Raw genomic sequence first — 10683 nt, 5'->3', positions numbered from 1 at the left:
CAGGGTTTGTATTCCCACCCCGCTTTTTCTTGGTGCAGTTGGTGAGAGGCAGGGGTAGATGATGGTAGTGTGGCAATCGGCAGTTACATGTGGCATCTAGGCCTGTGGTAGCATTGTAGCAGCTAACAATAGCTAAAGCGGTGAGAGTATGATAGTATCTTAGCAGTTAGTATTGGTAGCTAGCAATTAACATTAACAGTATAGGTGAATCTAGCTTTATTGTCTTCTTCTGTTCCTCTTAGCAGGTAGCGGTTAGCACGTAACATTAGCTAAATGGTACCATCGGAACTGTATTGTCTTCTTCTGTTCTTCCTAGCGGTTAGCATTAGCATTAGCAATAGTTAAATGGTAGCATCGGTACTGGCCACTACCTGGAGCATCTCTGGGTCAGTTGAACGTGGCGGTGCTGTTTGGATTGTGTAGGAGCAGTGTGAACTGGCACTAGGGGGGGTGACTCTGGGACGCCGGAGTTCACTGCCTAACCTCCTGGAGGTGTAGTGGGACTAAGTAGGCGAAACACTGTTGAAGGGAGGTTTCCACCTGATGACCCCCAGAGACGTGTTAGGAATCACTGCTCTTTGGCAGGTATAGAGGCAGATTAGAGCTCCAAGGTTCTTCACTGAGAATGAATCCTCTTTTTGAGCACAAGTATCTTGTGTTTAAATTAAATAAAATGAAAAACACTATCAGGAGTAAATGATCATCACCAGAAATAGATTTCCAAGCTGCAGATTGTATGCAAAATCAGCACGTTTGCATACTCTGATAAACTGTCTGCATGAGAAACTGTGATGTGGTGGTTGAGAATCATGTAAAGCAGTGGCAGCCAAAATCTACATTAATATAATGGCCGTAGTCCATTCTTTTTACGTGACTTTCCTTTGATTTAGCTCACTGTTGATGAGGCACTTTGACAAAAACAGGCTAGTTACTTCATACCTGAAGTTGAATGTCCTGTGATTTCCTACCTTTCTGAAACTTCATAACTAATTATTTCTTTGTGACCCCTCATCAGATGTTGTGTTCAATGTCTCCAAGCTGAGAGCAGCTCAAAGGGTCATGTTCTCCTCTTGATCCTTTTTAGCAGTTTTATATTTTGAAGTGTTAAAAACTCTCCAGCATTTTATAAGAAAAACAGTTTTTCTTTACTCTGAAAGTTAAGTCCTGACCTTCGAAACAGCCGTTAGCAAACACGATCTCACCTCAGAGTCCATTTAGTAGCTGTCCTGGAGCTTTCGATCACATCTTCAACAACAGGCCTGTCGCTGTGGAAATGCAACTATTGTCATTGCTTCTGAACACTTTAAGGTCGTCTCAACCATGTTTGTTTCAAATAATCTTTAACAGCTTTATCTTGATTTTTCCTCTCATGATGTGACCATTTGATGATGTGCGTCACTTTTCCATAAAGCTGAGTAAATGACTAACAGCTAAGAACTGAGGCCAGACTCGGGAGACTTCTTTAATGAGTGTCTCTTTATGAAACAACACCAACACACACAGAATCATAGAAGTCACCGGTGTGACAAAGATATAAAAATGAAGTAAAAACATAAAGTCATGGTTGAAATGAGAGCTCATCACAGAGGTCACAGAGAGATGTGCAGAGCATTGGTGAAACATGAACACAGCTCCTGCCAAACATCAGTACCTGCTCTGATGATTCACCACCACGGTTCCCTTATTTTAGTATTCACACATTGTAAGTGTACACACATTAGAGCACTGATCCCTTTAAAGTTCTTTTCTATCAAATACGATACTGCAATTCAAGTTTCTTTAGATCATAAAAAAATATTCTTATTTTCCATTTGGTCTGATTATAAAGAGGTGAAAAATGATTACAACACAAATATCTCATAAGAATGAGTTGTTGTTCCAAGAGGGACAAAACCCAAATAAGAGTGCTTTATCTAAATGATCCACAACGATGAGGCACAAACATTAGTTACCCCAGTATCCCTTATGTCCACTGTGTCTTTTAAATGAGCCTCAGCAGAGGGTGAAACACTGCAAAGCTCTTAGCCAGAATAGCGAGTGCATGATGTCAACTGAGGAGAGCCCAGCGAGCTCGTCTCCAGGTTTCTCCTGCAGTAACGTTTGAGGTAAGTTCTCATAGCCTCTCGTTTGCTACGAGTGCTTTAAGTGCCGTCTGTGTGTGGCAGCAAGGCCTCGGTTCTCCTTTCTTTCCTGCACAGACTTCAGGTCAGTTTTCAGTCTGTGCGACTGTAGATGTAGTGGTTTGTTAATGGGTCATTCTCTGGAACTAAATGTAGTGGAGCGAGCCTTTCACGAAGCATTCCACTTTGAAAGTCTGTCACATCAGCGTAACTAACGAGCTCATGTTGCCAGGCGCTGTCAGGACATCAGCTGGATTTGAAATATGGGCCGTGCTTCTTCTTTGGTGTTGCTGAATCACTTGAACCTCACACTGCACCTGCTTCCCTTCATCATCCTTTCTTGGCTCTGTTGTGTGTCAGCGAAGCAGCAGGAGAACAGTTCCCTTTTTGGAGCGACCCACACGAGGCGGGCCGTTGCTTCGATCATGTGAGGTAACTCTACCTGTCAGTGTGCTTCCTGTCTTTCCTCTCACACTCTGTATACAGCAGACATGCAATGACATAAAGTTTCACTGAAGACCTGGAGCCTGTCTTCTCATCATTTTCCAAAGTTCTGTATAATCGACATTCCTTTAACTGCTTCACCACACTGTGCAGCTCCCCACAGAAAATCAATCAGAACAAACAAGCCTGTTGATGCTCACAGGTCACGACTCTGCTGCACGTCAGGAACACAAACGATCAAAGATCTCTGATTCTTTTAATGCAGAGCGCTGCTGTCTTGTAGCCCTGTGTGTCGGTTGGTTTCTATGGAAATAAAATCAGGCTTCTAGAAAGAAAAATGCACGACATTTTAAAGATGATAAAATAGTTGCTGATTGTCTTCAAATTCAGAAACTGAAATTCATTTTAAATGGATCACTTCCAAAAAAATAATAGCGCTCCCTTCATTAATGATGTGTAGTCGACCCTTTCCAGCATCTAGACAGCTAAAGTCTACTCAGCACTAACATATTCTGCCCTTTTTATTATTTTGAGTGCTTTTCCTTTTATTAAATGATGGTCTTAATAAGGTTTTAGTTATATTTTAGTTCATTATTTTTGCCCTGATTCTTGTGTCTTTGCTGTACACTCTGGCTTCATGTTGCTCTCAACATGGGAAGACTGCAACTGTCCCATCATGTTTGTTGTCTTTGTCTTGTCCTCGTCATTGCTGCTGTTTCTACTGTTAATATCATATTGCTAAACTGATAAAAATGAATAAATTAAAGTGTTGAAAAGAAAAAGCTGTCGATTAATTCCAAAGCTCAAAGTGAACTGAGCTATCGTTTCAGCTCCAGTTTAAACCCGTACTGAGTCTTTTTTTGTTTTTTGTTTTTTTGGAAAATGATGGGATAACAAGATCAAGGTTGAAAATGGCTGCAACTGTCAGTTAAGCATAAAGTTAAAAAAAAAATCTCCCTTCTCAGTTCCTTTGGTTTCCCTGGTAACTCCTGTACCTTTAGCAGAAGGGCTGCATTAAGTGCTCCAGTGAGCAGCCGGTCAGGAAATCCCCGACTGCTCCTCCCTGAAAAACTAAAGATGAATCTTCAAAAGAAACAGAAGTGAAAGCTCTTCTGTCCCGCTGAGACAGGTGCAGAGACAGGGGGAGGGACAGGGGCCGTTAGTTGACTCTGGGTTCATCCTCAGACATGGCTGGCAGACCACCTAAACACACACACACACACAGAAACAGAGGAAAGGAGTACTCATGTTGTGAACCAGAGCTAAGCTGTAACAGCGTGAGGGAGCAGCTATGATGAGAGAGACACTGAGAGAGAGAGATGAGAGAGACTCACGTGGTCTGATCCTGATTGGCCAGATGAGGATGGAGCACAGTGCCAAAGTTGCGACGACCGCCACGCCTCCCGTTACTATGACCATGACGTTATGATAGAACCACACACAGGCTGGACAGCACATCACAGTGCTGGGAGAGAGGGAGAGAGAGAGAGAGAGAGAGAGAGAGAGACAACCAAGCACATCAGACCACATCCCAGTCTGCGACGGAACCAGCACAAACTACTGAGCTCCTCCTTTGGATCCCATAAATGTACATATGTATGTTGTATAGGTTACATACTGCTAAAGTGGATGAACTGTGAGATTCTCACTTATTAAATTCACACTGGAAACCTTGTTGAACATTGCGAGAGTTTGTAGTCTCCAAACCGAGACAACTCTGATGACATAATCGGGGTCATCTTCTAAGCGCCACTGATGACATCATGTGACTGTTGTGGGCCATGCGGGCAGCGTGGCTCCAGGGATGGGAATGTCGGTTTGCTGGTCCATCAATTGGGTCCAGACTGAACATGGACTGCCATGACATTTTTCATTCTCTACAGAGGATGACTTTGGTGATCTACTATTGTTACTATTCATACTATTGAATGTATTTCCAGAATATTTGGCACAGACAGTCATGTCCACCTCAGGGTGAATTGTTATAACTTTGGTGATCCTCTGAATTTTCCTCTCGCACCATCATTAACTGAACATCTTCCTTTGTCCAATATTAAACAAGACATAAGATACTATATCATATTTGGTCATAATGTTTATGATCAAAAACCTCTGGTCATTGTCACTGTTATAATGATGATGCTAGAGCTGCTAGCATGGCTGCAGATTCAGCCCCCTCATCAGGACCAGTGAACTGATCTCGATGTGTAACATCTGTGGAATTACTGTGTGTGTACCAATAAAGTGATCTTGTGTGTGTGTGTGTGTGTACTAACTGGCATGGATGCAGGGCCTGAATGATCATCACAGCCACTCCGTTAGCTAACTTATCAGTGAAACTCATGGCTCCATACACAAACGCTCCACTTTGCTGCAGAGACGGAGAGATGAAGATAAAGACATGATGATGTACAAGGCAACCATCAGTGAAGGTTACATCACTCCTCCCTCACACACACACACACACACACGTCTTACCGTCTGATCTGCGATGAGCTCGGCGGTCATGGCGAGCGATATGACCAGGATCGTGGCTGACCCCGCCCCCAGCAGCACAGCGGCCCCATACACCCGCTGACCCATGCTCTCGTCCAGCAGCACCCAGCAGGCGAAGGCCAGGATCAGGAGCAGGCCCACGAAGTAGGTGAGCTGGACCAATCAGAAGAGCGAACAGGTGAGCAGCCCTTCTCTCATACCCAGGCAAGACTGTTTTAGCTCATTGTTCACTCACTGTATTTAAACCTAGTTTCAGATCAGATGTGATTTCTTTAAGATAAGACTTTGATAAAACATCCAGAAGTATTATTTAGAAAGAACTGAACAGTCAAAGCTCAGCGAATCAGCTTCATCAGGTTTGTGTGGGTGTGGCTGGATCAGATTCAACGGACAGTAGCAGTGAAACAGTCAGAGAAACAGTCAGGACGTTTTGATTTAAAGCCCACTAAATCCTGATTGGTGCATTGAGGTATGTCACTTGCAAGCCCCGCCCACATGAAACTGTGCGACCACCAAATCTAACTCTGGCTGCTGTGATCAGCTGTTAACGTAAAGATTAGGGCGGTCTGGAGCCAGCTGTGAGGTTTCACTTACACATTTCCCAATGAGTTTACTGAGGGGCTTCATGATGAAGGAGGACAGGAAGCCACTCAGGTACATCACTAATGGGATGGTAGCGATGAACTTCTGTTGGAGGGAGAAAGAGAAGCAGAATGAACAAACAGCAGTGATGCAGAATATTACCGACGGCGTGCTCGGCATGAGCAGGATTTGGTGTTACCTTGGGCAGACCCAGAGTGTTGATGAGATACATTGAGATGTAGGTCTGAGACAGATTGACTATTAGCCTGGTGGACATGTAGAGCAAGGCGACCTAGAGAGACACACGGGAACACACACATCTGTCAGCCGGTGGAAAAGACGTCTGCTGCTGAGGCTGTTCAGTCACACTGTGTCAGGTGAGGTCCCATCCAGGTGGGCTCGTCCTACCTGGTAAAAAGAAGGCTGCTGCAGCCAACATTTCCACTGCAGGAGAGATGAGAGGGCCTGAGGGCGAGGAAGCAGGGGCCTCCGCTCTCCCTCCTCCTCTTCCTCCTCCATCCTCCTCTTCCCCTCCTCTCCTCCAGCCTCGCCTCCCGTGGCAGGCCTCCGCTCCACCGTTCCCACGTGGAAGAAGAGGGAGAAGAGGGCGCCAATGCCCAGAACAATCAGCGCCAGGTTCTGGAATCAAACACGGCAGAGCACAGGTCAGGGCTTACTGGAGGCCGACAGACAGGAAGCTGTGTTCCTGAGAGTGTGACACAGACTGTTTCAGTGTGAGCACGCCAATGAGTGTGTGAGCAGGTAGTTCTCTCTCTATTCAAGTTTTACATTCATGATCACATGTCAGGGCACACAGATGTTCCCGTCATTACACTTCCTGTGCAGAATCATGTGAGCGTACTTACTTTAGAGGGCAGTTAGGGTACAGCTAGGGTCATGTGATTGAAAGGGTTGCACACAGTTAGTCATATTTGGGCGTGCTACATGCACACAGTCGTGTTTCCATTGCAAATACTGTGAGGAACGGTTGCGTAATAATCCTGTAGACACATGAGATTGAAAATATGAGTGAATATCCAGAGGAAATGGAGTTTGGAGTTAAAGACACCGGCCTGAGAATGTCGGTTGTGGATGAGAATCTATCCCAGCATGCACTCTGTTGTAATTCCATTCAAAACTGCATTCTCCTTTTCATGAAATGTACATACAACTATAACGGGCCAGAATCAACATACAATAGACAACATACAGTGGTCTGTGATTTTGGAGAAGTCTGTGTTGATATGAGCAGGTGTCACTGCTGCCTGATCTCTACACACACACACCAGGACAGGACACCTTTACTTTTCAGTGGGGCTACAGTGGAACACATGATGGACACTTACTGTGCTGCATACCTGCTTAATGACTCGTATGTATGTTGCACTCTTTCCTAGTCGACCAATAAGGCACAACTCAATTCAAAGTGTGAAGGTAACGCCTGAAGGTAATCTGACTCCACTGTGCATGCCACATACTATCATTTCCGTGTTGTTCCCTGAGGCTGGGCTAATGGGTAAATGCAAGTGTAGTTTCTCATGGGTGTGACCAAATGAAGCCTGGCAAGCGTTCAATCAGGACAATTATTATTCTGTTCATTCTTTTCCTGCTTGCAGCTCAATCAGCTGACTGAGGGCATTCACTGTCGCTGCTGCTGTCAGCTGTCATTTCAGTGTGAGAGCGATCCGACCCTCCTCCACCTCAATCATACTCTGGACCAGGAGGAAATAATCTAATGTTCACCTGTGAGGAAATGCTCCAGATCATTTTAATGTTGAACACTGAATCTGAATGCAACAGCCAGTGTTTAGGAATACAATATGGACCCACCATATTTGCCCTACATTGAATATATATATTTATATAAAATTTATCCTGAAACTTTGTATACTTCTTTTCAGTAGTTTTGTACCCCTGTATTTGTTATTAAACACTTGCTGTCATGTTTCTGCACACACAGTGGGACTGTGAGAAACAATATTTTGATCCCTGCCTGCGCTGTGTCCACCTGGTCTGCACAAGCACAGCTGCACCTCTCCTCCGACCTCAGGGCAAGCGGCTCGTTTTAGAGGCCATGAACGGATGCAAAAACAAGGCAGTGGCTACTAGGGCACTGGTATGTTCAGTGGTACTGTACACTGGCAAAGTCTTTAGCAGTAGCTTCACCCACTCTTGTGTCACGTGACCAGAACGCCTCCTCACCCTGAAGATGTGGACATCTGCTGGTCCAAGGGCATCACTGAGCAGCGGGTCGTCGTCCTGTCCGGCCTGGACGTGGAACAGCAGGTAAGCCACTGCATACACTGTGATGTTGGCTATCACTGTGAACGCATACCTGCACGCATGCACATGTGCACACACACACACACACACACACACACACACAGAAGAGAAAATGCATATTCAGGATCTGCAGATGACCTCGCTGTGCGTGCTGCCGTGTGTACTGTATGTGTGTGTAAAGCAGACCTGTACGCAGTGAGCTCTACTTTAGCGTGCTCACAGGTGACCAGCTCCGGAATCAGAGACAGGTGGGAGATCTGAGTGGCGGCCCAGCCGAACTGAAAGACGATGATGAACGGGACGAAGTAGGTCAGACTGGCCCACTGAGGGGTGAGAGCGCTGCAGCCCAGGCACTGGTTGAAGATGAAGGCGAAGGACAGCAGCACACTCAGTGTACCTGGATAACACACACACACACAAGCACAAAAAATGACTTTCACGCTGTATCGTCAGTTCAGTGGAGCAGAGAGCACTAATAGCCCCCCTCCAGTCACAAATGTGTTTGTCTTCTCGTCCCCACACTTGGATGTTTGAGCGTCACTGAGCAGAACGATATTATCTGCTGTCTGTGGTGGACGCACCACCTCTGGATCACCCTGTGTCCCCCCTCTCACACTCTTGTAAAGCATGATCTGACCTGAATGAGATCAATAAAATATAGGCTCAGTGCTCAGTATGGGAGCATAGTCCAAATAAAAAGTCACACGGTTGCTCTTTATGAGAGCTTGTTCAGAGCACCTGACCGACAGAAACAAGGAAAACAAGAACCGGCTCCTTCCTGATCAGCCATTAACCAGCCACTGCCGCGCTCTTAAACATCAGACCAATATGAGCATGTGACAGGTATTAATATCAGTGCATACCAATGCATCACTACTGTAGATTCTTTGGTCACTGGGGTCATTTTTAAAAAACAGTGTCATAAAAACATGGTGGCAGAGAATACAAACAAACCGTAGGAATACGATGTCTCTCTATCTTATTTTAATGCATTAGGTGAGGGATCGGCTGTAAGTGTAATTCTCTGAATTTACACTTTATTGTTGAAGGATAAATCATTTCTGAATCTCCTGGGGCAGTAAAGTGAAGCCACAGTGTAATACTGTCCACCTGTCTGTCTGTCCATTTGTCTTACCAACTAAATGCCATGTCTTCCTCTTGCCGTAGTTTCCACATCCAGGTGTCCGGTCAGACTCATAACCAATGAGAGGCGTAGAGATAGCATCAGCTACCTGGCCAACAAGCAGCAGCACACCTGCACCGCAGGTAGACATTATCAAAATTCAGTAAAATCCAATGACGATCAGGGTGTAGCAAGAGACAGACAGAGAAAAAGATGAAAGACAGCAGCAGACATCCATGAATTCAACATAAATGAACAAGAATGAAAACGTCTCAGCTTTATAAGACTGAGATAACTGAAAGTCTCACTTAAAAACACAACAGCAGTGTAAACTGACCACCATCATCAGTCTCCCGCTGGTGCAGTGAACATCACAAGCTTCACTAGGACTTGGTGCAGGTTTATTGTTGAGGACTGCATGCTTCGTCCAGATGTTAACACACATCACACACACACGTGTGTGACTGTACAGACCATGACACACTCACACACTGACCTGCGTTCGTGTTGAGGAAGCCCAGCACCGAGTGGTAGAACACCAGCAGGTAAGTGAACCACATGGAGGCGCACAGGTCGTTGAGAAAGTGGCCCACAGCGTAGCTGAGCGCCCTGAGGGCCGGCAGAGACCTCTGCGTGTCCGACATGACGGCTCGCGCACACAAACCCGTTCACACGACAACCTCCTCACGCGCCTTCATCCGACAGTGACGAAGCTTAAATAAGTTCAGCTCATCAGCTGGAGTCAGACGGGTTTCCGACGCTGGGAGCAGTTCAACACAGCTGAATGCCGACAGACCTGTTTTCGGTTCCCTTTCTCACATGTTACGGTCTTTATACACACTTTTTATACCCTATCACATGTTTGTGCGTTCATAAAGTTATATGTTACCCCTGGCGGAGATACACCAAATAGATTTCCCCTTGATGTCGATTTCCTCTTGTAATCAGGTGACAATGGAGAGCTAAGTCAAAGCCAGCAGGAGCATCAGAGGAATGAAAACCGAAACGGAACAAAGTGCTTCTCCTCTCGTCGCATTTCGCAGCTTACATCATATTTAACGAGCTAATAACAGCACGCGTCGTAAGGGAAAAGGCAGATGTTGTATCTTAGCTCTCTGTCGGGAGTAATTTAAATACGCGGTCGAATCGCTTTAAAAGTGAGCTCAAAATTAGACAGAAACCTCTTGAGTGCACATTCTCGTACATTTCGCACAGCGGTAGCAGCGTCTAATGTGAAGTCCGGAAAACACCGAGTAGCTCCTTCATGAACCTTTTGCTAACTGGCCACAAACAGAAAACACATCTGGCCATAAAATACAACCAGATGTCAATAACAGACCGGCAATGATGATGCAAGCAAAATAAGCCTGTGGAATAGGCCAATGGGAAGCTCCTTTGCTCCTCTCAGCCAATAGCGGAAGCCTCGCGGGGTAAACTTCCTCACGTGACAGCAGGCTGAGCGTCAAAGATCGGGTATGTACTCATGTAAAATGTGAGAGATATCCCTAACTCACTTCCGCTGTTGCGTAGCGAACTAAAGATGTTAATAAAAGTTCCAAATCTTTAACTGCAATTTGACAACTTTTAGGCAAAATTAGAAAAGCATATACATATATGTGTGTGTGTATATATATA

General features: G+C 45.3%; 1 protein-coding gene across 1 annotated transcript; it reads right to left on the bottom strand.

The window, feature by feature from the left end:
* Positions 1-1449: 1449 nt before the first annotated feature.
* LOC121615539 (major facilitator superfamily domain-containing protein 12-like) lies at positions 1450-10358 on the bottom strand. Its single transcript, XM_041949917.1, has 11 exons — positions 9545-10358; positions 9061-9180; positions 8112-8322; positions 7845-7977; positions 6051-6281; positions 5842-5934; positions 5655-5747; positions 5043-5213; positions 4841-4935; positions 3899-4029; positions 1450-3767 (listed from the first exon to the last, which is right to left on the bottom strand). Exons 1-11 carry the CDS (start codon positions 9690-9692, stop codon positions 3724-3726), a joined length of 1470 nt encoding a protein of 489 aa, XP_041805851.1. The 5' UTR covers positions 9693-10358; the 3' UTR covers positions 1450-3723.
* Positions 10359-10683: the final 325 nt, after the last annotated feature.

The sequence above is a fragment of the Chelmon rostratus genome, chromosome 12, assembly GCF_017976325.1.
Source record: "Chelmon rostratus isolate fCheRos1 chromosome 12, fCheRos1.pri, whole genome shotgun sequence".
In the NCBI taxonomy this organism is placed as follows: domain Eukaryota; kingdom Metazoa; phylum Chordata; class Actinopteri; order Chaetodontiformes; family Chaetodontidae; genus Chelmon; species Chelmon rostratus.
The sequence above is the reverse complement of the archived record's forward strand: the minus strand, read 5'-3'. Positions and strand labels throughout refer to the sequence as shown.